This window comes from Pipistrellus hanaki (assembly GCF_964339955.1).
Source record: "Pipistrellus hanaki genome assembly, chromosome: 12".
Classification (NCBI taxonomy): domain Eukaryota; kingdom Metazoa; phylum Chordata; class Mammalia; order Chiroptera; family Vespertilionidae; genus Pipistrellus; species Pipistrellus hanaki.
Window position 1 is genome coordinate 54306940 of NC_140514.1, and position 26773 is coordinate 54333712.

General features: G+C 59.4%; 1 protein-coding gene across 1 annotated transcript; it reads right to left on the reverse strand.

Moving 5' to 3' along the window:
- Window positions 1–793: 793 nt before the first annotated feature.
- CNGA3 (cyclic nucleotide gated channel subunit alpha 3) lies at window positions 794–26544 on the reverse strand (the record flags this gene model as incomplete). Its single annotated transcript, XM_084900980.1, has 6 exons — window positions 794–2193; window positions 5319–5425; window positions 9243–9347; window positions 17099–17275; window positions 19770–19886; window positions 26444–26544. 6 exons carry the CDS (start codon window positions 26542–26544, stop codon window positions 794–796), a joined length of 2007 nt encoding a protein of 668 aa, XP_084757106.1.
- Between the last annotated feature and the right edge of the window lie 229 nt (window positions 26545–26773).

Below are 26773 nucleotides of genomic sequence, written 5' to 3' on the forward strand. Positions count from 1 at the left end.
GTACTCTGTGCTCTTGGCTAGCTAAGAGCTTTGCCTCTGGATGTAATTCCGAGGGAGGGGGCGGGTTCCTGGGACGAAGGGGCAGCTTGTGAAGGTGTGGCCTAAGGATCTCATCCTGTCCAAGTCCCAGGTGTCCAGCCCATTCCCAGCTCCACCTGAAAGGCCCTCCCAGAGCCGCAGCCGGGCCAGAGGCCGCCCCAGTCCCTCCGGGGGCTGGAGGGGGAGGCGCCTTCCCAGCGGAGATGCTCTCTCTCTCCAGGGAAACAGACTCCCGTTCCTCGGGGCTGGAGGGCAGGGCGTCCGGGTCTGCGTCACAGTGACCTCGGATGGGGTGGCCTTGCCTCATCCTGAGCTTGTCACAGCTCCACCGAGGGCTGGGTTTCCAGGGTCACAAAGAGCCCCTGAGGAGGTACCAGGTTCCAGAATCTGCCTCAGACACATTCAGCCTCGGCCTCAGACACAGGGCGGAGGCAGGTGCCAGAGGGGGCGGGTGGGGGTGATCATGAGTAACAAAGGGAAGGTCAGACGTCTAAGAACTCCTCAGGGGTGAAAAATAGGAGTTCAGTGTCCACGATTTCATTCGCTTGGCCTGGGGACACCGGCACCCCACAAGGCCCTGCCCCTCGCAGGCTTCTCCCCGGACCTGGTCAGAACCTCCGCCTGACTGTGGCTGACGGAACACGTCCCGTTTCCCAGGTGAGGAGCCGAGGCTCTGCCTGCAAAGGGCGGGGGAGCTGGGCTGCAGCCTGCCGAGGCCCTGGCCCTGGGCCTCAGAGGGTCTCGCAGACCGCCTTCACTGCCCTTTGGCCTCTGGTGCCCGCGCGGCGCCCTCAGGCTGAGGGCTGGGCCCAAAGAGCCGCGCCCGGCTCTCCAGGTGGCTGAGGCGCTGCTTCACCGCCACCTGGTTGGCGCTGTACTCCGCCAGGAGCCGCGCGAACCTGGTCTGCAGTGTGTCCAGGGAGGACTCCAGGTGCTCCACCTTCTCCTCGATGTCCTCGGGGCCGGCCCCGGCCTTGGCCAGGTCCTCGTCGATCAGGTTGTCCTTCATCAGGATCTGCCGCCCCTTCTCCTCCAGGGCCTTCTTGGCGTCGGGGTACTCGGTGAGCGCCTCCATCAGGTCGTCCTTGGAAAGGCAGAACAGGTCCGAGTAGCCGATGCTCCGGATGTTGGCCGTCCGGCGGTTCCCGGACTTGCTCCCCTTGATGTTCAGGATGCTGATCTCCCCGAAGTAGCTCCCGTCGCTGAGGACCACGAACTGGGTGAGCCCGTCGTCGGCCACCACCGCCAGCCTGCCCTCCTTGATGATGTACATCTCCCTGCCGATGTCGCCCTTCCTGCAGATGTAGTCGCCGGGGCTGAACACGGCGGGCCGCAGCTTCAGCACCAGCTCCACCAGCAGCCCCGCCTCGCAGTCCTGGAAGATGCGGACCTTCTTCAGGGTGTCCAGGTGCACGTTGATGGCGATCTCGGCCTTCAGCTTGTCCGGGAGGCTCTTGAGCACCTCCCTCTCGTCCACCGTCTTGCGGTTGGCCCACAGGTAGTCAAACCACCGGATGACCCGCGTCTCCAGGTCCTTGGTCACCTTGCGGAGCTGCATGTACTGTTTGATGGCGTCGATCTTGGCCTGGAACTCCGTCCGGGAGGCGTTCATGTTGGAGATCATGGAGCCCACGTTGCCCACGATGGTGGCGAAGATCAGGACGCCCACCAGGAAGTCGACGACGACGAAGAGGTACTCCCCGTCTCTCACGGGGGGCGGGGTCTCTCCGATGGTGGTGAGGGTCAGGGTGGACCAGTAGAGGCTGTAAATGTACTTCCTGGAGAGGCGCCCGTACTCCGGGTTCGAGACGTTGGGGTAGACCCAGGAATCTGTGCCGAAGCCGATGAACTTGGAGATGGCGAAGTAGATGCAGGCGTTCCAGTGGATGATGACGAGGATGTACAGAACCAGGTTCCCGATCCTGAACATGTTGGGGTAGCTGGTCCGCGTCTCTGTGCGGTCAAAGAACTCAAAGAGCCGGGCGAACTTCAGCAGGCGGTTGAACCTCAGCTCCGGGCAGTTGACGCCCAGCTTGAGGTAGGCCAGGTCTGTGGGCACGAGGGACAGCACGTCCAGCTTGAACTGCAAGGTCTCCGAGTAATGCCGCCACAGCCTCCGGGGGTCCCTGACCATCAGGCCCTGCTCCAGGAAGCCTAAGGAAGGAGGTGGAGGTCACCTGGGCACCAAAGAGGCTGTGTTTTTGACCAGGGCCCACAGAAAGATACTTCGTACTGTGGCTACAGAAGACATGGTGGTACACTAATATTAGAGACCACTCCAAAAACCACACTCACCGCTCCGACAGGAAATGTACTGATATTTGCCAGTCTATGATGTCCTAATCCATTTTATTCAATTAAAATTATAGACCAATTGGGTCCATTTGACTGTGGTTTGGGCATTAGAGATAGAAGAAATGATTATTAAATTCTGTAACATAAATGGAAGTTATATTTTCTAAGGAGTCCTTGAAAATGAGATACATGGCATAAGCTTTACTGTCTGAGATTTGCTTTAAAACAATCCAGCCAAGAAAGGGGTGGGGGGTGGGGGTGGAAACAAGATTAGCAAAATGTCGATGACTGTTGAAGCTGGGCGAGCGTACCTGAGGAGCCATAACACCGCTCGCTCTGCTTGGGGGCATGTTTGAAACACGAATAAGAATGGTAAAGGCACAGGTGGTGGCCATGCAGCTGGCGTCACAGTCACCAGTGGGCGGGAGCTGCCTGACGGAGACTCTGTCCGGGGAAGCCGTGTTCTCCTTGCTGGCCGCACAAGACGCCAGCCAAGGGGCCCTGGGAGCATGGGCCGGGAGCCCGCCCCGAGAGCCAGACGGGCCTGGACCCGGGGGGCCGGGACATCCCGCTCCCTAACCCCGTTCTTTACGTCATTCTTTGGTTAACTCGTGTTCACTGAGAACCTAGACCCAGCAGTCGGACTCGCAGCCGGGGCCGCATGCAGCCACGAGGAATATTTCTGTGGCCCAGCCGACATAATGGTATGTAAGAAACATTTTAATAAAAATTTTGTAACTTAATTTTTACAATATCCCATTATACATTATTAAGAACGAACTACAACGCTCACTAAGGACTGGTTACTATAATCGTGTTGCATCCATTTCCCTTACGTGCCTCACCCGCAGGCGCACCATTTCTCTCCACTAATACCGGCAGCGAATATTTCAGCAGCCGATGGCCACGTCATTAGAGTTGGACTGACCTGTTTGGTGTGCCCAACAGGAAGTATTTCGCTTTCGGAGAACAAGAAAAATGGGTTTGTGTTACCCTTATTAATTTGTGCAGCTATTCAGTGTCTGGTAAGTCAATGTTCAAGAAAAAATATTAATTTTATTAAAATGTTCTATTATTTTATGTTAACGATGATTCATTTGTTTCAGCCCTTTGTATTCGGCATGTCTCTATGGAGATAAACCTACGTTTCTATGAAAACTGAAGCTTTTGTGTTTTTGCCGCCCACATACACTTCAACCTTGTTTATTCGGCCTGTGTTAGCCTTTGGGTTTGACATGCTTGGCCTAGACCATTACATGACACTCCTTGAGCCTTGAGACTCCTCAATACTTCCTTATTTCATTTTTTTTTTTTCCATTTTGAAGAGTTTGGTGTTTTGTTTTGTTTTTTTTCCTCCCCTTTGGAACATAATCCACAGCCAATTGGTTTCTTGCCCACCTGCCTCCTCCCCCCTGGATTCCTGCTGAGCCTTAGGCTGCCAGGGCAGCACCAAGGCACCAGGAGGGCGGGCCATGCTGGAGCCAGAGTGCCCTGGGACAGCCAGCCGCGGAGCTGGGCCACTCCAGGGGCAGTTGTGTCTTGCTAGGCTCACGTGACTGCGGAGTGGCCGACCCCCGGGACCGGCTCAGTCACTGTGCAGGCTCGGGCTGTGTGCATGGGGACTTCGGGCTCTGACGTGGATGGAAGCAGGGGGGCTGCTGGGGAGTGACCCTGGACTCTGGGCCACTCAGCGTCTCTGGCCGATGGAGAGTCCTGCCTGCCATCTCCCGCTCAGCAGTTCTCTGGGGAACGGAGGTGGCAGGGTCGCCCTGCGCACTGCCGAGCTGTGTGGCTTGTTGCTGTGATCCGGCATGTTTATATCGACAGCTATGGCACGGTTTTTAGCTAAAAAATCTTGGAAGTCACCAGCAGGGCCTCCACAAGCTTTCATGATGTCTTCGTGCAAATCAGAAAAAGGTGCCCAAAGAGGCAGGGCTGGGGCTGGGGCTGCGGCTGGGGCTTCAGCCAGAGGCACCGCAGGAAGGCCTGTTCCAGTCAGTCTCCACGCTGAGTGCTCCCCTGACAGCCACGGGCGGCAGCTCCTGGTCCGCCGCCCCAGCGGAGACTGACTGACTCTGCCTCCTGCCTCGGCCGCGCTGGGCGGGGCTCTGAGATGGTGATGTGGCCTCCCTATTTCCAGTGTCAGTGGGAACCTCTGTGGCCCAGAAAGACAGCTTGACCTCCACAGGGTCACCCGGCTCACTGGGACGAGAAGACCAGAACCCAGGGGTCATGACCCCTGCTTGGGGCTCTGTCCCAGGAGCAGAGGGAGCGTGAGGTGGCACCCCTGTCCCTGCTGCCGGCTCCTCAGACCTGCCTGGCCTCCAGGGGTCAGGGGTAGCCTATTGCCCTGGATCTCCCTGAACATGGTGTGGTCTCCTGGGGCTTCCTGACCTGGCCTGTGGCCGGGCCCGGGACCCGCGGGGGGGGGGGTGGGGGCACTCACCTGTCCGGGCCCAGGCCCCGGGGGGGACACTCACCTGTCCGGGCCCCGTGGGGAGCACTCACCTGTTCGGGCCCTGTGGGGAGCACTCACCTGTCCGGGCCCCGTGGGGAGCACTCACCTGTCCGGGCCCCGTGCAGAGCACTCACCTGTCCGGGCCCCGTGGGGAGCACTCACCTGTCCGGGCCCCGTGGGGAGCACTCACCTGTCCGGGCCCCGTGGGGAGCACTCACCTGTCCGGGCCCCGTGGGGAGCACTCACCTGTCCGGGCCCCGTGGGGAGCACTCACCTGTCCGGGCCCCGTGGGGAGCACTCACCTGTCCGGGCCCCGTGGGGAGCACTCACCTGTCCGGGCCCCGTGGGGAGCACTCACCTGTCCGGGCCCCGTGGGGAGCACTCACCTGTCCGGGCCCCGTGGGGAGCACTCACCTGTCCGGGCCCCGTGGGGAGCACTCACCTGTCCGGGCCCCGTGGGGAGCACTCACCTGTCCGGGCCCCGTGGGGAGCACTCACCTGTCCGGGCCCCGTGGGGAGCACTCACCTGTCCGGGCGCGCACCAGCACGTCCAGGCCGTAGAGGACGTCGGCCGTGTAGTCCAGGACCAGCCACAGTGCCAGGTGCTCGGACTGCAGCTCGTCGAAGCAGGCCCTGCCCGGCGACAGGAGAGGTGTCTGCGGGGCCTGTGCCCCGCCTCATCGCCCCGATGAGGGACCAGGCTCCGAGCTTCTGTCCGAGGTCACATGGCTCAGAAGAGCCGGGATTGACCCCGAGCGCGAGCCCTGCTTGCTCTGAGCAGGGAGCCCGCGGCCGGCGGGTCTCTGGGCCTCGCTGCTGGGCCCAGAGCAGCTGAGGACCCCCCTCCCGGGCCAAAGACACAAGCATTTCTGGAGGATTAACCACGGAACGAGCCAGTAAATGCTTTCTGCTTTCTCCATCTTTATGTTCCCGCTTCTCATGCTGACAACACCCCACAGAGCAGCAGCCTGCCTCTCTCCCGGCGGCTGGGAGAGGCCCTCATTCTCCCTGCTTCCCCCCAACTCACCCTCAGAGGAGGGGAGACCACCTGGCTCAGGTGACCCCGAAAGCAAACCCCTGACCCTCAGAGAGCCCGGGCTCTGCACACCTGCCGTGCGGCCCGGGCAGGCGGCTCCCGCACCAGGAGAGCGGACTCACCTGCCCTCTCACCTGCAGGCTGGCTCCGGACCCACAGCCCTGCGTGCCCTCACCGAGCGGCACCTCTGCCCGCGCCCCCACCACTGCTCACGCACCCCACAGCCCTGTGTGCCCTCACCTCTGCCCCGCACCCCACCACGTGCTCACATAACCCACAGCCCTGCGTGCCCTCACCTCTGCCCGCGCTCCCACCACGTGCCCACGTACCCACAGCCCTGTGTGCCCTCACCTCTGCCCGCGCCCCCACCACTGCTCACGCACCCCACAGCCCTGCGTGACCTCACCTCTGCCCGCGCCCCCACCACTGCTCAGAGAAGCCCCAAAGCCTGTGCATCTCCTACAGTGGCACCTGCGTGCAGGCCGCTCAGGAATGCCCACAGCTCCCTGCCTCCCTCCCCGCGCCTCCTCCTGCCCCGGAATAGCAGCGCCCACCCCGTGTCCTTGCCCAGCAGCCTGCCGGGAAGAGCCCCCAGCCGCCTGCTCATTCTCAGAGAGTAGCAGCTTACCCCTTATCATTTCCCGAAGGTTGGTTAGATAACCCCAAACCCCCCGGTGTTCCCCAGAAAAGCACTAGCTCTGTCCCCGAATGCCTGCGAAGCGCCTCCCCAGAGTCCCTGCCCCCAGAAGAGGAGCTGCCCCTGCTCAGCCCTCCAGGCGCCCAGACTCCCACCCCCCTCCAGGGGCCCCTTCGGGCTGCCTTTTTGTCTCTGGGCTTGAACAGGAAGCCCCGAAGCCACAGTCACTCAGACATGCAGCCTCTTGTCCCCGCGTCCCTGCCCTGTACCTGGCTCAGAGGCCCCCGCCTCCGCCCGGAGGGGAGACAGCACGCCCGCCCTCTCCTCAGGCCCCCTGCGTGCCCACCGGGCCAGCAGCCAGGCTCTGTCCTGCCGGCTCGCCCAGGAAAGGCCGCCCTGCCCCCGCCCCCGGCCCTGGGAGCAGCCTCTTCCCAGGAGAGACCCCGAGTCCCCCTCCCTTTGCAGGTTATGAGAGAGCTGCTCTTGCCTCCCTCTCTGGCTTCCTTACAGAAGTCCCTGCGCCTCTGCTTGTCCCCGGAAAAGCCACCGCCCACCGCCCACCCTGCATCCCGAAGCACGTGCTGGCCCGGGACCCGCCCCAGCCCTGCAGGCTGCTCAGGAGCCAGAGGCCCTGCTGCCTCATGCGATCAGCTCCCCCTGCACCGCCCACAGCCCAGTCAGAGAGCAGGCACCTGCCCCAGAGCACCCTGCCCTCACAGCACCCTGCCCCAGAGCACCCTGCCCTCACAGCACCCTGCCCCAGAGTACCCTGCCCCAGAGCACCCTCCCCTCACAGCACCCTGCTCCAGAGCACCCTGTCCTCACAGCACCCTGTCCTCACAGCACCCTCCCCTCACAGCACCCTGCCCCAGAGCACCCTGTCCTCACAGCACCCTGCCCCAGAGCACCCTGCCCCAGAGTACCCTGCCCTCACAGCACCCTGTCCTCACAGCACCCTGCCCCAGAGTACCCTCCCCTCACAGCACCCTGCCCCAGAGCACCCTCCCCTCAGAGCACCCTCTCCTCAGAGCACCCTGCTTCAGAGCACCCTGTCCTCACAGCACCCTGCCCCAGAGCACCCTGCCCCAGAGCACCCTGCCCTCACAGCACCCTGTCCTCACACCACCCTGTCCTCACAGCACCCTGTCCTCACACCACCCTGTCCTCACAGCACTCTGCCTCAGAGCACCCTGTCCTCACAGCACCCTGCCTCAGAGCACCCTCCCCTCAGAGCACCCTGCTTCAGAGCACCCTGTCCTCACAGCACCCTGCCTCAGAGCACCCTCCCCTCACAGCACCCTGCTCCAGAGCACCCTGTCCTCACACCACCCTGTCCTCACAGCACCCTGCCCCAGAGCACCCTGCCCTCACAGCACCCTGCTCCAGAGCACCCTGTCCTCACAGCACCCTGCCCCAGAGCACCCTGCCCCAGAGCACCCTGTCCTCACAGCACCCTGCCCCAGAGCACCCTCCCCTCCGAGCACCCTCCCCTCCGAGCACCCTGCTTCAGAGCACCCTGTCCTCACAGCACCCTGCCCCAGAGCACCCTGTCCTCACAGCACCCTGCCCCAGAGCACCCTCCCCTCACAGCACCCTGCTCCAGAGCACCCTGTCCTCACAGCACCCTGCCCTCACAGCACCCTGCCCCAGAGTACCCTGCCCCAGAGCACCCTCCCCTCAGAGCACCCTGCCTCAGAGCACCCTGTCCTCACAGCACCCTGCCCCAGAGCACCCTGCCTCAGAGCACCCTGCCTCAGAGCACCCTGCCCCAGAGCACCCTGCCTCAGAGCACCCTGTCCTCACAGCACCCTGCCCCAGAGCACCCTGCCTCAGAGCACCCTGCCTCAGAGCACCCTGCCCCAGAGCACCCTCCCCTCACAGCACCCTGTCCCAGAGCACCCTGCCGCAGAGCAACTCAGCTGGCCCTCATCTTCCTCCTCCAACCCCCTCAAGGCTCCCAGGTGCTGTGACCCCGGCACAGCTCCCCACGTGCTTCGGAGCCCACAGGTGCTCCCCCAGAGCCACCTCGCCAGCTGATGGGGACACAGGCGCCGGCCGCTGCCTGGCCGAGAGGAGCCCGGGCTCCCCACCCAGCCAACCTTCCGGCGGAGGCCCAGCCCCCCTGCCTGCACACCAGCCCCCCCCCCCATACCTGCACACCAGCAGGCACACAAGCCCCCCTGCCTCCATACCAGCAGACACACCAGCCCTCCTGCCTGCACACCAGCAGGCACACCAGCCCGGCTGCCTCCACACCAGCAGGCACACCAGCCCCTCTGCCTGCACACCAGCAGGCACATCAGCCCCCCTACCTGCACACCAGCAGACACACCAGCCCCCCTGCCTGCACACCAGCAGACACACCAGCCCCCCTGCCTGCATACCAGCAGGCACACCAGCCACCCACCTGCACACCAGCCCCCCTGCCTGCACACCAGCAGGCACCAGCCCCCCTACCTGCACAGCAGCAGACACACCAGCAACCCACCTGCACACCAGCAGGCACACCAGCAGGCACACAGGCCACCCACCTGCACACCAGCAGGCACACCAGCCACCCACCTGCACACCAGCAGGCACACCGGCCACCCACCTGCACACCAGCAGGCACACCAGCAGGCACACCGGCCACCCACCTGCACACCAGCAGGCACACCAGCAGGCACACAAGCAGGCACACCGGCCACCCACCTGCACACCAGCAGGCACACCAGCAGGCACACCGGCCACCCACCTGCACACCAGCAGGCACACCAGCAGGCACACCGGCCACCCACCTGCACACCAGCAGGCACCAGTTGTAGAAGACGGGCAGGGCGATGACGCTCAGCCAGCGGTAGTACGCGTTGCTGGAGGGGTCCACCACAGCGGGCTCCTTCCTTCTGGAAACAGACAGACAGCGCCGTGCACTCAGAGGCCACGGCTGTGAGGGCTCGGGCACCGGCCTCGCTTAGGGACCGAGGACCCCTGTGGGTGGAACGACAGAGGGGGCTGTTCCAGCCCTGGTCCCGTCAGTCTTGGGGCTCACTGGGACAAGAGGCGGGGGCAGGCAGACGCTGGGGTGCCCTCCCAGCTCAGCTCCCAGGAAGCCAGTGGTGCCATCCCCACGTGCCCTGGCAGCCTCCGTGTCCGCCGGATGCTGGGAATGAAAGGGCAGCTGGTGATGCCGCGGGGCTGCTGGGAGCTGGGAGCTTTGTGGGGATGCAGATCCCCGGCCACCCAGGCCTCTGCGGGGCTGCCCCCGTGCATTCACTTGCTCGGGGCTCGGCAGCTCCCCTCGGAGAGGGATTTGGGGCCTGGGACGTGCCCTGGGAAGGCTTTCCCCGGGCTCGCGGCACTTGCACAGATGCTCCCGGGCAAGCGTGGAGACAGCGGCCCGCGGGCTGCAGGCCTCGTTTGTGTTGGCCCGGTTACGGTTAGCTCTGAGCGTGGCACGCTGTTCCAAAGGCTCAGGTCCCAGCGCCTGTCCTGCCTCACCGTCCAAACACCAGCCCGGCGTCCCTGGGCACTGTGGCCACACGCAGAGGAGCGATGGCTTGGGGCCATGGTCGGCAAACTGTGGCTCGCGAGCCACACACAGCTCTTCGGTCCCTTGAGTGTGGCTCTTCCACAAAACACCACGTGCAGGCGCACATGTGCAGTGCGACTGAAACTTCGTGGCCCCTGCGCAGAAGTCGGTTTTCGGCTCTCAAAAGAAATGTCACACGTTGTGCTGTTGGTAATTAACTAATGAGTTTGCTGACCACTGGTAGGGTGCTTTCCGTTTTCCCTCCAGGGTGCGGGAGGATTCCCGGTCGCCGAGGTGGCGAGGACTCTTTCTCCGCCTCTCACCGTGGGATCTGGACTGTCTCCTCCCGGCCCGTGCCCTCCGGGGCTGGCCCACTGTCCCCGGGGAGACGGCCCTCCTGCCTCCTGGAGCCCGCAGTGAGGGCCACCTCTCACCGTGGGGTCTGGACTGTCCCAAGCCCCGTCGCCGGGTTAGGATTGGGTGTGGGACTGAGTGTTCTCAGGGCAGGAGAAGCCCTCGGGGAGGCACTTGTGTGGCAGATGGAATGCCTGGGGCGGGGTGGGCACAGGCTCACAGGGCCGGCCCTGACTGCCCCCTGAGGCTCCACCCCAGGAGGCCCCCCGGGAGCCGGAGCTGGGCCGGGCCTCCCTCTGCGGGTGGACCTCACAGGACGCAGGGCCTGGCTCCCAGGACCACGTCCTCCGGCTCCCAGAGGCTGACAGCCCCGCCTGGGCCCCAGGTTCGGGCCCGGGCCCTGCAGGCTCCGAGCGCCACTGAACCTGTTCGGAGCACTTCTCCAGGGTTGCTCCCCGTGTTTGAGGCAGTTTTCCTTTCTCTCTTCCTCCTTTCCTGCCTTGTCACTGGAGGGCGCAGGGACATTAAGCGATTTTCTTACAGCGCCCACAGCACCGCGTGGAGAGGGGAGCCGGGGACCCGGAGCAGAGGTCATGCAGGGAGCGGCTCTTTCCAGCACGCCGGCAGAAAAGGAGGTCACTGAGCTTATCACCACCGTCACCACCATCATCGTTATCATTATTATTCCCGAAGTGTGAGTAGACCAGCCGCCGAGGATTACATGTGTCCACCGACCTGTCCACAGAGGTTCAGCGGTGTCGTGCAATCTCCGACCCTTTTCATGAGCCCCTGGGACATCTCACAAGCTGAGGCGAGGTGTGAGGTGCTGGGAAATAACCCGAACCCACACGTCAGGGTGACACAGTCACCACACAGACAGCGCTGTGTTCTGAAGGGAAGGGTGTGGCCTGCTGGTCCTCAAAACCCATCTGGGCATCGAATGAAAACCTGGTGGGGAGCAGCTGGGGGCAGGGAGGCAGTGGGTTACCTTTGTTGTTTGAGAGAGAGAGAAAGGGAGAGGGGGGAGGGAGAGAGACATCCATTTGTGACCTCACGTATTGATGCATTCATTGGTTGGTTCTTGTATGTGCTCTGACCGGGGATGGAACCCACAGCCTTGCAGGTCGAGACAACACTCTCACCAACTGAGCTACGGGGTCAGGACCTCAAGTTGCTGTCTGCTCTTAGAGACTCAGCTTCACTGAGTAACCCCTGAAAAAAGTCCACCACGAAGTCTCCGTCACTCAGGAGTGTCTGATCCTTCCTCAGGCCCTGGTCCGCCTGCCTGCCCAGGTGGCTGCGTCCCCTCAGCTGTCCTGGGCCCGCCCCGCACCCGCTTCCTCACGTCTCCAGGTGCCTTGGGATCGGGTACCCACGGACTCCATGCTAATTACATGTGTCTGTGTTGGCAGCACAATCAGCCTTGGCATGGAGGCGAGGAAAGGCGGGCAGCAGAAGGGCTGGGCGCTGTGGGGACCGCAGGGGCCCGGCCAGTGTCAGTGCATCCTCTGCCTGTGCTCACAGGCCTGGCCCAGGTGGACCTGCCCCTGAGTCCCACCCCCAGCCCGCTCCAGCTGCAGTCTGAAAGTATTCTGCTTAACATACTACCCTGCTTCCCCGAAAATAAGACAGTGTCTTATATTAATTTTTGCTCCCAAAGATGCACTAGGTCTTATTTTCAGGGGATGTCTTATTTTTCCATGAAGAAGAATACGGTACACATTTATTGTTAAATGAAAATAAAGGAAATTTATTACCTGTATACGGTACGGTAGTACGGTAGTTGTCAACACAAACCAGACAAACTGTGAATCCTACAGTATCAAGAATTTACTCATTTATTCAATGACAATCATGTCATCATCTTCTGGAACATCATCATAACAATCCAGTTCCTGAATTTCCTGGTGAATTTCTTGTGGCTCCATTTCTTTCAGAATCAGTGGACCAAATCTCTCATGTTTAGCAATAGCATTCTGAGACAGAGCCTGGGGGGGCCTTATTTTCAGGGGGATGCCTTATATTTCACTCAGAAGGAAACCTGTAAGTAGGTCTTATTTTCAGAGGATGTCTTATTTTCGGGGAAACACGGTAGTCGATATTTATGGAGCATTTACTACGTACCAGGCACTGTGCTAAGCACTTTACATAATGAACACTTCTAGTCTTCACCAAACCTGCAGGCCAGACAACACTGCGACACCTGTCTTGCAGGCCAGGAAACTGATGCACAGAGAGGTCAGGTAACTTACCCGAGGTCACAAAGCTTCGAATTGGGATGCCAGTGCTCTTAACCAGTACCTGTCAGACATATCAGATATATCTGTCTATCTGTCCATTCAATTTTTACACCTAGGAAAACTGGGAGGTGTCTTTGCCATATGTTAAGAAGAGTGTTCCCTGATAATGGGATTCCTGTTAACATGACGTGTACTTCTCTGCAGGCATATGCTCAGGTGTTTTACAAGTTCATGACAATGCATATATGGATACATAGAATAAGAATAAAATCTACTTAGCTTATTAAACGAGAAGAGCAAGGACAGTCACTCAATCTCTGTTCCCCCCCCCCACCCCCTCCCACCAAGTTCTGTCTGCCACTAGTCTTAACACCAAGACACCAGCAGAGGGCGCCTCCTACCAGCTTATTGGGCACGCTAAACCTTGCTGAGGCTTTTCATTGCCCCAGGCTCAGTTTCCTTATCTAGGATTTTGGCCTTTCCTCTGGCTACCAGCCTGCTGAGGGCCTTTGAAAGACCCAGCACTATCCGGCTGCACCCCCACATCCACCCAGCACTGACCCAAAAGACCCTCACACAGCTGCAAAACTATACTGGTTTTGGCTGGAACAGTTTGATCAGGGAGGGAGAGTCAGAACTCAGGGACTAAGAGGAAACGCCAGAAGCGCTGGAAGAATGGGGGTGGGTGTGCACAGGAGTTGTTTCTAGGCGGCCGGTTTGGCACAGTCCCCGGTTCTGTCCCTTGGTCCTTGGCTGCAGTGTTGGACCCAGGCTACAAGCCCGGAACAGATTTATAGGAGCTCAGTGCAGCCAACACCATCCACCCCCATCCTCACCCTCGTGGCACCCAGGATGGAGGAGCCGAGAGACCCCAGTACCTCTGTCCGTGGTTCCTAGTGCCCAGAGCCTTTCCCTGACTGCAGGATGCAGCCCAGGTTTCAAAGGTGTAAATATCACAAGATCTCATTCATATGTGGGGTATAATGATCAACATAATTTGATGAATAAGAATAGATTGATCTAGAGACAAGTGGCAGAGGAGGGGGTTAGAGAGCAACCAAAGGACTTACATGCATGCACATTGCATGACCAATGGACACAGATACTGGGGCAGGGTTGGGGGAGGGGGTCCACTGGGGGAAAAGGAGACATATGTAAAATTTTAGACAATAAAAAAAAATCAGGTGCTTTAAATCAAGCACATAGTGCAATAGCTATTGTTTTGTAGCTGAAATAATTTCATTTTTCTTGATTGGTGGCATTTGGGTTTCTGGATTCGATGTCCAAACTTATGCAAACAAAATGCAACTGAGTTTCAGGGAGGAAAATGGAAAAATGTTCTCCGGAGGAACAAAGGGAACTAAGAAAAAGCCCTGGCCCATCTCTCCTTCAACCGGAAGTCAAGGACTTGGCACTTCTCCTGCTATGGATGGCTTTTCCCTAAGCTCCAACTGGCACTCCATGAAGAAGGCAGGAGAGGCCGAGACCGGTTTGGCTCAATGGATAGAGCGTCGGCTTGGGGACTGAAGGGTCCCGGGTTCGATTCCGGTCAAGGGCATGTACCTTGGTTGCGGGCATATCCCCAGTAGGGGGTGTGCAAGAGGCAGCTGATCGATGACTCTCTCTCATTGATGTTTCTAACTCTCTATCTCTGTCCCTTCTTCTCTGTACAAAATCAATAAAATATATTAAAAAAAAAAAAAAAAAAGAAGAAGAAGGCAGGAGAATGGTGCGCACGTGCTAACACACATGCATGGGCACACAGGCACATGCTCTCCTTGGGCTCTTGAGTGGCATTTGCCATGATCACACATCACAGCTATCTGCCAGCTCAGCATCTGGTGACAGAAGGAATGGCAGCGGGTCACTGTTTCTATGCTCTGGACAAATTTAATCTCCTCTTCCCTAGCCAGTTTGGCTCAGTGGATAGAGCATCGGTCGGTGGGACTGAAGGGTCCCAGGTTCGATTCCAGTCAAGGGCACATGCCTGGGTTGTGGGTCAAATCCCGGCCCTGGCAGGGGCATGTGCAGGAGGCAACCTGTCTGTGTCTCTCCCCTTCCCTTATACTCTCTCTACAAATCAATGGAAAAATATCCTTGGGTGAGCATTAACCAAATAACTAACTAACTAAATAAAAAATTTCCTCTTTCCACTGCCCTGATTTGTCACTGGCACCAGGAGTACGGGGTAGGGTGGGGGGCGGGGTTTCTGAGAAGAGTGACCCGCTGCCCCACAGGGAGCCCGGCTTCGCACTCACACAGCAATGGAGGCTCTTTGAGCTTGAAATGTCCGTCCCATCCAACCCCTCGCTCTATAGACTAGAAACTGGGGCGGAGAGACCAAATGACCCGCCCCAAAGTGACCGGCCCTTCCCTGGCCCACGGCGGGTGTTCCAACGGGAGGAGCAGGATTCTAGAACGGACGGCGTGGCCGTGTGTGCAGGTGGGGGAGCAGGAACACTTAATGAGGAGGCGAAGCTGGGCATCTCGGCGAAGGAAAGGCGAGGGCTCGGCGGGAGCAGGGATGCTCACGCCTCCGAGTGGCTGCCCGGGTAGGCGCTGCTTCTGGCCGGGCCAGCCGCTGCAGGGGCCGAGGGAGCGGACGTGGGAGCCGGCACTCAGCTCCACGCACCGGACCGGGACCGGTCCCAGGTGCTATTCCTGCCCTCTCTCCCTCCCCGGCCTTACACACAGCTTGAGGAACAGAGTGTGTGTGTGTGTGTGTGTGTGTGTGTGTGTGTGTCAGGGACCAAACTGTGTTGTGACTAGTTGGCTGTGATGGAAGCCTTGCGGGCAGGGCAGTGACTGCTTGGCTAGCGGGAGGCTCCTGGATAAATGCGATCAAACATCCGGCGTCTGCCTCAGATCCAACTATTTCACGGCGCTTAGCCGTGTGACAGCGGTGTGAAGACTGCAGCCACGGGCCCGATGTGGCCCCTGGCCTGGTCCCTGGCCTCGGCGCTCGGGGAAGGCCGCCAAGTGCCTGGTTTGCCAGGGTGGATGCTGCAGCAGCGGCGACAAGTCGCTGCCCTTGTCTGCACAGGCCTGGCTCTCAGAGGGCACCCGCTCCAGGACCGGTCACAGCTGTCACTTCCCATTAGCGGGGCCAACAGAGACGGTGGGCAGAGCTGTCCCCGAGCTCAGTCTGTTCGCTCCCACCCGCCCCCCTCCGGTCCCGCCCGCCCTGACCTCTGTGAGAGCCCGGCAGAAGGTGGAGCTGGTTTTGCAGCCAAGCAAACTTCTGTTTAAAGCTGGACCGCATGGCACTTCATGTCAGAGGCATGCTCTCCAGTCCGTCCACTACCAGGCACAACGGGGCACGGCTGGTGCAGGAAGCCGGCGTGGCCTCACCGCGCTGGGGGTGGCCTGCTGGCTCGTGGTCTCCCCAGACCCCTCGGGAGACCTGGAGACCGAGGCCAGCGGCCCGGAGCACCCAGCCTGACCCTCGGCGCCCCGCTTCCACGATGCTGACCGTCCAGCCAAATGCCATCTGGGGACTCCTGTTTGCCCTGCCCAGGCCGCCCTCTCCTCACACAGGGTCATCTGAGGATTCACCCCAAGCCGGAGCACCCAGGAAGCAGCACCTCCCGTGAGACTGGGGAGCAGCGGAAGCTCAGCTCCGCGGGTGTTCACACCTCTGAGCCGGTTCACACACAGCAATGGAGGCTGGTTCACACCTCTGAGCTGGTGGTCCCACAGCCCAAACCCGCACCAGGACCTGCTCTGCCAGCACCCGGCCTCGCCAATGGGACTTTGCTTCAAGTTCAGGCTTCCTCCCTGGGAAGCCTTCCTATTGACCAGCTACCACCCTGTGCCATCGAATTCATCCACCCACTCTGGCCCTTCCGCCACGGACCAGGCCTCCGGTATAATGGAGCCCGGTTCCCTATAAGGTCCTCGCTCAGCTCTCCACTCGTCTGGCCACACTGGCAAGTCGACAAAGAGTCTGCGGGTGCGGCGAAGGCGGTGGGCGGGCAAGGTGACGCCGGACCTGGCTCTGCAGCCCCCTCTCCTGCCAAAGGTGAACTCTCCCCACCCTACCCGCCCCTCCTGTTGCTCCTCCTCCCCGTGGTTTTTAACCTGATCTGGAACAGGAGTGGCTCCCCTGGAAAATTCTCACCAACCTGCAGACCTTCTTCCCAGACCAAGGCATGCACCCCTCTGCACAAAACTGGGTCCCACCGAGGCTCTCCCCGAGCTCCGGGTCTCCGGTGGGTGCGTATCAGGCTGGGGCACAGTGCCACCTAGGAGGGCCCTGTGGTGGACAGAGGTGGGTGAGCCAAGCACCCCACCTGTTTCTGAGAGCACCAGCTCCCGGGACACTAGCTGAGCTCGGCATAGGATGGGGGCAGGGGTCACAGGAGGCTGGGCCTCGGGGCAGAGGCGTTCTCTCCTGCAGGACCTCCTGGACTCAGGCAGAGACGGCTGGTGCTCTCCCAAGACAGAAGCCTTCTTCCTGGAGCGGCTCTGAGCTGCCCCAGCGAGCGATGCCCCCTGCCGGCACCGTGCTCCCCTCCCGCTGGCTCCTCACCTCCTCTCGCTGTCCGCCAGCTCCTGGCCGCCCTGGCCCTGGGCGTGGCTTTCTTGGCTGGACACCTCCTTGAGCTCGGCCCCGTGGAACCGCTCCAGGAAGGCGTCCGGCCGCTGGGCCCGGTGGTGTGCGTGTCTGGAGGCCCAGATGCGCAGCGAGACGATGAGGCGCCACAGCCTGGAAGGGCGGGAGGGCAAGTACGGCAGTCAGCGCACGGAGGAGGGAGGGGATCCTGCTCGCCTCCTGCAGGGCCCGGGCCCAGGCTGCTTCTCTCCCTGTGGGCCGTTCATTCCCGCCCCCTCTGTGCGCACCCAGGGCCCGGCGCCCCCTCTGTGCGCACCCAGGGCTCAGAGCCCTCGGGAGGGGCCGAGTCCTCAAGATGGCCTGTCCTTCTAACACCTGGCTCCACAAAGGCACGGGCTTTCTGTTCTTGTTCCTGCTGCCCATGGGGAACTCCGTCACAGCGGAGAGCACAGGGAGAGTAAACAACTCTGTGCCCAAATGGTGAAGACTTTGGAGCAAGGCTTAAGGAACACGCCCTTCAGACAATTGTACTATTGTTTCTGACAGAACTCTCACTTCTCCCAGGCTTGTGCGCGAATTCTGCCGCTCCTGGCCGTGGCCTTCTCCTGGAGCCAGCGCCCATGGGGCCACGGGCCCTGAGACCACGGCCCACTCGGGAGCCCGCCTTGCTCCAGCTCCCGAGCCGGCTCCCGCCATCCGTCTTTGCAGGACGGGACAGAAAGGAGGCTCAGCCTGCATTCCGGCGTCTGGTTTCGGAATTGGTACTGACGGTGCACACCGCAGACCCCACTAAAAATAGTCTGAGCAGCCTGGAGTGAAGTCACAAATCGTCCCTAATTGCACTCTGTGACCTTTGGCTAAGGGAATAAACTGAAGCAGGAAAACGTCTCAGAAGCAGATGCTTACAGCTGCTGTGGACCTCTGTCAAGGTGCCTCCCAGCCCATGTGTCTCTCTGGACACGCCCCTTCCACGTCTTCCCTCTGCCGTGGAGGGGAAACTGAGGCCCTACCACCCCTCCTAACCCCCCCCCCACAGAGGCTCAGAGACGGACAGCTGAACCAGTCACTCAAGCCCCTGAGCTAAGAGCCACTCCAAGAGGGGGTTGGATGTTTCAGCTCACGATCATGTGGTGCAGGCCATTTTCAGCCTGTGCCTGCCATGTGTGAGCGGAGACAGAGGCAGGAGACAAGCAGCAAGAAGCACCAAGACCTGAAACGCCACGGGACAGTGAGAGGGCGCAGGTGCTCCCTCCCCAGCTCCCCGGGGGGCCCAGGGCTCCATCTCCAGGAGGTGCCTGTATCTCACCTTCCATCAGCACCCAGCCCCTCCCCGCCCCAGCCCCTCCCAGCCTGCCCCGCCCCGCCCCTGCCTCAGGTCTTTTAATCTGGGCTGGTTTGGAGGCTTCTCTTCCATGAAATTAAAGAGCCTAAGGACACTCCCTTCATTAGTAAGACAAAAATATGGAATCACTGAAATGGCTGAGATGGAACAGTGAAATAAATATTGGTAACGTCCACCACAATGAAAAATATGAAGAATAAATAATTAAAATGTTTGTAATTGTCTTAAGCAAACACTGTAGAAGAGATGATTATGTAAAATAACTATGGCATTATTTTTTTTAAATATATTTTATTGATTTTTTAGAGAAGAAGGGAGAGGGATAGAGAGTTAGAAACATCCATCAGCTGCCTCCTGCACACCCCCCACTGGGGATGTGCCCGCAACCAAGGTACATGGCCTTGACAGGGATCGAACCGGGACCTTTCAGTCCGCAGGCTGACACTCTATCCACTGAGCCAAACCGGCCAGGGCAACTATGGTATTATTAAAATCAAGGATGCCCTGGCCGGGTAGCTCAATGGGAGCATCATCCCGTATACCTAAAGGTTTTGAGTTTGACTCCTGTGAGGGCAGGTACCTAAGTGGCAGGTTCCATCCTCCGTCGGGGCAACCCACGCATGTTTCTCTTTCACATCAATGTTTCTCTCTCCCTCTCTCTCCCCTTTCCTTTCTCTAACATCAATAACTTCCTCAGGTGAGGGTTAAGAATTGGGGAAAGGAGGCAGGAGCCCAGGTGTGGGGGCCCGTGCTGTGAGTGGGCGGTGGCTGCAGCCGCCCCGCCCGCCCCGGCCCTCCAGCCAGGGTCCGCCTCGCAGAGGAGCTGGAAGAGGGTCAGTGATTCCCTCCAGGTGGCCCAGCTACTGAAGCAGAGCGCAGACGGCATCAGAGGGGGGGGGGGCCTGGCTAACCTCTCGGGTGCGGCTCCGAGGAAGAAGCTGTGCCGGTGAGCACCTGCCGCCGCTCCGGAGTGCCACCCCTCTCCCTGCGCAGTGGGCACCTGGCCTGCATGTTGCCGGCACTGGTCTCCTGAACCCGCCCTGGTCGGCTTTCCCCCCGAATTATTCCACAACTGACCCAGTCTCTCGATAGAACTTTTCATTAAAGCAAGTCAGATAGAGGCAGCTTTTCTCAGACTCTTCTGAGCTCAGACCCCCGGACCCGAGAGAGAACTGCTCGCCGATGGACGTCTGACCACTCTGCTCCTGCCTCTTTTTCCTCCACCTTCAGCCCAGCCCGCCCACCATTTCCTTCCGCCTCAGGCTCCCCTTCCCGAGAAGGAGGCTGAGACCACCGGTCAGTTACCTGGCAGGCTCCTGGCCGGGGACAGTGACGCCTTGCTGGGGTCCAGGCTGTCCTCTGGTCTCCATGGCGATCCCTGGCTGCTGTCCTGAGGGCGTCTGCTCGCCGGGTGCGCCGGTCCTGGGAAGTCACATGTGGAGCGGGCTGAATTGATTTCAAGCTCCCGCCCCCCGGGACACGCTCAGGGTGAGACGGCCAGATGCCCCGCACCGGGAGGACAGCTGCTGATCTTCAGGTCACCCGCCGCAGACCCTGCTCCAGGGGTAAGTGTGGCCTTTCTCCCCCAGCAGCCTGACCCAGGAGAGCGGCCCTTGGCCAGCTGCCGCGGGGCTCAGTGAGAGGGCGGGCAGCACACACGGTCCCATCAGAGCACCGTGAGGGCCGGCCCAGCGCCGCCACCGGAGCCAGAGCAGCCTCGTCCGCACCGATTCCACAAGGGTTTCAGCCACACTCATCTCTGCTAACGGGATCCTACCTCCTAGGCAAGCTCAGGCCGCCATCAGGAGGCCTTCCGGGTGTCTGTGGGAAGAAGACCAGAGTCTCTGGGAATGTTTCCTTTCTTTGAACACCTCCTGGGCTGCGGTCTGACCGGCCTGAGTGAGAGCCATCCTGGCCTTGGCCTCTAGGGGTTTGCACTCCAGTCTGCAAGCCCGGAAGAGCCCGAGCAAGACAGATTATTCTATCTCGTGGCCTATCCCAGCCTAACCAGCCCTCCTAACGAGGCGGTGATGAGAGTTAATGTCAGAGAAAGGCTGTTTCTCCCCCCCGAGGGAGAAGTCAGAATGCTGCCCCCTCCCCCCGCCACTGAGCACAGCCTCCTCCTTCCCATCACCCCTGCGTTCCAAGGGGGAGAGGGGCGTGGGGAGGGCTCACTGCCATCCCACGTCCAGTCCAGGCCCCCTCTGCACAGCCCCTCCCTCTGCTTCCCCCGCTCAGCACTCCTTTCCTCTGCTGGGACAGCGGGCACCTGCCTCGTCCACGGCCGCCTTCTGTGCGGGACGGCTCTCACGCCTGTGCTGTTCTCCGGGCTAGAACCCCGGCTCCCCTAGCCAGTCCTCACCAGTTCAATCCCTTCCCCTCACGGGCACCCTCCCAGAAGCAGGTTCCTGAGGGATCGGCAGGGAGGCTAAGACCATCGGCCGTGGTGGGAGCCCAAGCCAGAAGTCCTGGTGGGCTGTGGTCTGTGTGCTTTCGGTGCTCCCAGCACCAGCCAGCAGCCCAAACCCAAGTCCTGTGACATGGCTGCTGCATGGGCATCTATCTGTTGGAAGTATGGGGTCTCCCGTTTATCTGTGCCACTCCCTGTTGGGGAGCCTCGGTATACAGTGGCATCACACCAGCCTTTCCTCCCAGCTCCATCTCATCCACAGATACACACACCAACCATGTGGCATTTATGGACTGCTTACTGCGTACCAGCCACACACAGTGTATCATTTCATCTACAGAACAGCCCTATGAGAGAGGAAAACCAGGTTCAGAGAGGTTAAGTAACTTCCCCAAGGGCTCACAGCCAAGTGGCAAAGCTGAGGGCGTCCACCCCAGGAGGCTGCCCTCTGTGTTTCCACACGTGGTGCCATTGGAGCGGCAGCTGAGAGGACGTGGCTGAGGAAGAGCCCTGCGGCAGCTGATGGAGGCATGGCGCTGATCCCCCCAGCGGCACTGGGCAGGTCTCTGTTCCCGAGCCACTTGACGGATTCCGCCTCTGCCCGTAAGAGACCCTCACATCTCGTCCTTATACAAATAAAAGACCCGGCGGGCGCTGCTGCCAGTAGAAAGCTCCATCTCAGCTGCCCTTCCGACGTTCTGTTCATTACGAAGGTGGCGTGCGCGCTCCGAGGCTCCGGGCCAGTTCCAGGAGGAGAGGAGACACGGAGTCTGTCTCCCCAGCCCCGGACCTGGCAGCCGGCACACGTGGGAGAGGGCCGGCGTCCGGAGTGCTGCCGCGGCAGCACCTGGGGGACCGGAGCCCCCCGCCCCCGAGGGTGGAGGCGCTCTGTCCCCCCCAGCAGCCCCTCAGGGAGTCTTGGCACCAGGCAGTCGGCCAGCATTTCTGTGAGTCTGGCGCCTGCTAACCACGGGGGAGACACCGTGAGCCAGGGCTTCCTGGATCAGCAGCGGGGGAGCCGCTGCCTATGACGTCAGAGCGGGGGGCAGTGAGGCAGGCGCAGCCCGCAGAGTCCGGAGCAGGCCGGTCGCTGGCCCTGGGACCGTGCGTGTGCGGCCTGGCCCTCTGAGCCCACGTGGAGGAGAGGGACAGAGCGAGAGGCCTGGCCCAGCACCCCGCCAGGCGTTCTGTGGGCTGGTCGCTCAGCCCCTGAGGAAGAAGAGAAAGGTGATTTCCTGTGATTTGAGTGCTGTGCGCAGACTCCAGTGCAGGCGCGCAGTCAGCCGCCAAGAATGGGGAGCCTCCTGGGATGCAAGCTCTGGGCCCGAGGGACCTTTCTTCCCGGCAGCTCTGCACTTGGTTCCCCGTGCTTGAATTTCTATCATGATGTCTGTTAGGACCGTAGAACAATAACCACCCTGCAGCCATTTGTAAGCTTCCCATCACAGGAAAAAGCTCACCGGACACCAGGAGTCGGGCCACCAAGGAGTGGACACTGTTCTGAGGCACCGGATCGCACACCTGCAATCCACCCACCCCCCAGGCCCACCTCAGCCCCAAGCCCAAGAGCTCCTGCCAGTGACTGCGTGTAAGGAGGGACCGCCAGCTCCTGTGCTGCCACCAGCCACCCAGGGTCCCCCTTGGCCCCGTGCCACTCAGCTCTTCCCTTTGGGGACCCATCCCCACCCCTCCCCTTACATAAACTCAGTTTTCTTCATCCCCCATCTGGGACAGTCACTTAGCCTGCCGTGTGTACCATCCACGTTAACCTTGCATGCCTTTCTTCTATTTTGTTAAATGCTTGCAGCATTGAAACAGTAAACCCGATTATTTACTCCTCCAAGATGGGAGGGGAGATGGGAAGAGAGGAGAGGAATTGAATGAGGTGACATTTTGAGTCCCGAGGACACAGTTTTGACGATCAGAACTTCCCAGGGAAATTCAGAGGCCAGAGAGCCGGGGCCGGCCTTGTCCTGCCTGGGGCTGGCTGAGGGGCTGGGGCCGGGCTGGATGGGGCCCCAGTCTCTGCAAAGCGAGCAGATCTGGCCAGGAGCCAACTGCCCCCACCACAGACCCAACTCCGGGCGGCGACGGCGCTTTGGCAGGAAGAGTGAACTTGGTGATCGGCAAGAACAAGAGCAGGAGGGCGGCACAGGCGGCTCCTTTGGAAAGACAAGGCACTTTCCCGCGTGCTGTCACCTCCTCTCCTCCGTCCTTCATTCAGAGGTGGACGCCCTGAGCTAAGGCTGCCTGTCAGCGGGAGGGGCAGAGGTCCCGCCAGGACTGGAAGTGCTGGTTAACTCCGCCCTGTGTGCAGCCTCTGGTGTCGTCCTCCAGTGACTGGGCCAGGGGAGTAAGCAGAGGGGCCTTTCAGAACAGAGCAGAGAGTCCGAGACCTGATCTTCCTTCTCCTCCACCCGGCAGCAGGCAGGGCGGTGGCTGCCCGCATCCGGGGTGAAGCACACACCGGGTGAAGCCGCGCATTCTTGCCTTCTGCCCGGGAAGCAGCTGGAATGGTTTTCTTGCTGATGATCGCTCGGGGCTCTGCGCACGGATCAGCACGGAGAAGGTGTCTCTTGTGTGGGGCGCAGCCCGCCAGGCCCAGCGCTCAGGGCATCGGGCTGGACTTGGGGGGGCCTGGGTCCTCGCTGCAACCCCCCATCTCGGATTCCTGTCTTTCCCTATTGTGTCATCTCCAACACATGCCAGGCAGCTCTCACACAATGGAGTCAACGAAATAGGTCTAATTAGGAAAGAAAATTCAAGATTTCTTATTTCTGGTATTGTCAGGGCATACATTTCACTCTTTTTGTTCAAGTGAAGTATCTTTATTCTTCCTTGTAACCATACACTAGGAAAATGACCCCCAATATTTTGGAAAAGAAACAGAAATCTGGGTCTCCATGCGGGTGAAACCCGGGGCCGGCTCTCCGGGGAGGGCTGGGTGTCGCCCCCTGCTGGCGGAGCTCAGCAAAGGGCTCCGGACAATGGCTCAGCACAGGTCCCCGTGTCACGGAGATGGGGATGCAGCAGGGGTGATAGGGAAGGGCACACACTCACAGTTATTTCTCCCAAAGCTTTCTCAAAGGATATGAAGCTCAAGACAAGGGTCTGTGTTTTGTTGAAACACCATTACCTCCCCTAAGAGAGCAATTTGGAACTTTAACGTGTTTTTGTGTATGTGCCGCAGTCCTGTGTCCAAACGATATCACAGGGAATCGGTCTGTGGCAGACAGACGCTGGGCTGCATCGGGGAGTGGGGGGGGGCCTGGCCCACGGTTCCGCTCCCAGCCTGGCCCCGGGCCTCAGTCCTCAGTGATGCTGGGGCCCCTCCGGAAACCGCATGTGCTGACCCACTCCTGCCTCCCGAGAAAAGCACCACAGCTCTCTCACGAAAGAAGCGTTCTTTCTCTCTCCGTTTGGAATCTGCGCAGTCTTTCCACGGGTTCTGAGGTAAGCTGTCAACAAGCTCTTTCCCCAAAGAGCAGCTGGGAGGCCTCACGTGGGGCCGGTGAGACGCGGCTCGGGTCAGGCTGAGAAAGCGCGCCGGGCCTCCGGCAGGAGGGGCGAGCCCCCCCGGATGTCGGAACAGCTGGGCACCGAGGGCAGAGCCGGGCACCAGAGAAGACCCGCAGGAGGGGACTCCTTTCCGAGTGGTCACAGGCACTTACTCCAGACAGGACCTGAGCCCGAGCTGTGTTTTGTTACCACAGCCTCTGAGGTAAGTACAGCCCATTGTGCAGATGTGGAAACTGAGTCTGGTCAGTTATGGGCCACTGTTCAGGTCAACAGTCTGACCCGTGGTGTTAGCTATCGTGCTGGCCAGGGAACAGGGGGAGAGGGGAGGGGTGGCATTCTCATCCTAATAATCTGAATGCCACCAAAATGAAACAAATAAATATCCTGTTTCCTACATTAGATGCAAGGTCGTATCCTATCCTTTTTCCAATGGTGAAAAGGCTGGGGAATGGATATCGCATTAAGATTACAACAGTGTAATCGACAATGATACTAGACAAAACGTAAGGACATGAGTCACACAGACGCAGTGTTATGGATTTCATCTCTCTGTGCGGGACACGTTCTATTTAAAACGCAGGAAAATTAACTCAACAGTTTATTGTGGGTTCATATTAAAAAATGGAGGCCAATTGGATAAATTTCATTAAAGCAAACCAATCTAAGTTGAGAGTTGAAAAACATAGTGGTTTGATGGATTAACCACTAGATTTACATCTAGATCTGAACGTGACAATGTGCCGATTGCTAAAATGATACCTCCATTGTCTTGTGAGGGAAGTCCCAGAAATATGCAGCAGAGATATCAGGCTGCTGTGGCAATTGTAACGAAGTATGGCAAGCCCTATTTATTCATAAAAATCATGTGCAACCCCAAACGGGCAGATATTATAGATAATTTACAATGCTGGCGAAAAGTTGAAAACAGACCTGAGGTGGTAGCCAGGGTTTTTAATGTTAAGCTGAATGCTCTTTTAAATGATATATGTAAAGGCATTTTTCTTGGGAAAGTTACAGCTAAAATTCATGTCATTGAATTTCAGAAACACGGACTGCCTCACACTCACTATATTCACAATATTAGATAGTGAATCCAAATTACAAACGGAACACGACATTGACCATATAGTTAAGGCAGAAATTCTGAATGAAGACCAGTGTCCTTGACTTTTTCAAATTGTAAAACCAATTATGGTACATGGACCATGTGGAATACAAATTCCAATATTAAACATTGAAATATTTCTTCTAATTATTTTCCTTTCAATGTGCATGAATCCATGCACCAGGCCACTAGTCAGTCAGATAATATGCAGTTATCATGGGAGGGAGAAGTTTTCAGTGTTATATATGTAGGACAAAAATAATATAAATGTTGGAAGTAAAGTTTCTCATGGATCCACTCAATCAACTTATTGGGAATTTAAGAAACATGAAAACATAAGCCCACTCGCACCAAATAGGCACCGTCTCATTTCCTCACTAGTATGTCAGGAACTTGGAAAAGAATGCTGCTCTGTTTTGCAGTTGAAGAAACCGAGGCATGGAAAGGTTAGACACCCTTTCCCAAGCCTCCTGGTAAGTTAGCACCCGGCCAGAAGGGGAGCTCCAGAGCCGGGTTCCCCAGCAGCTGCGTGTGTTGGGCTGACACCGCAGGCTGATGGCTTTGCTGGCCGGCCCGGCCCGCCCCCAGACGTGAGGGCAGGCAGCCCAGTGCCTAGGCCGGCGGCTGGTGCCCAGAGCTTGGTAGGTGTTTGATGCCCACCTGGAGAAGTGTGGCAGTTTGGAGACCTTTCTACAGCAGAACGGAATCTGCCACATCGGAATCTTCATTTTGTTACTCTCTCAAGTTACGCAGTGTTTGAGCCTTACTTCTCCACATCTCTAAAACAAGAAGCAGACGGCTCCCGTGAGATGGACAATGATGCGGGAAGGAGCACGGTGAGGAGCCCGGCCCTCTGACTGCAGCTGGCCACGGCGAAGGCATTCTTCCCAGAGCGTAGACCAGCCCGGGAGGCCCTCCCAGCCTGAAGTAAAAAGCCCGTCTTACCTGCTCAGGCCGTTCTCCAGGCGGTCCAGATCGCTGTCTGTGGTCCTCGCCCACGGGCCTGGCGGGGTGGGGTGGGAGTATTGGGTGTTAATCTTAGCCATCTTCTTGCCGCAGGTGGTGCTGAAACATGAACGTGAACAGATACAATCAGGGCTCAGGACGGGAAGTAGCTGCAGACCTAGCTCAGTGTGTCTGGAGGGCTACTCCCCAGGGGGCCCTACTCCACTTTCTCCCACAGTTCCTGCCACAGGGTGCTAGTCGGGCACCTCTGGCCTGGGCATCCCTGCTGCAGCGTGGACGCTGTCTTTTCCTCCATACACGCTGCCCCCC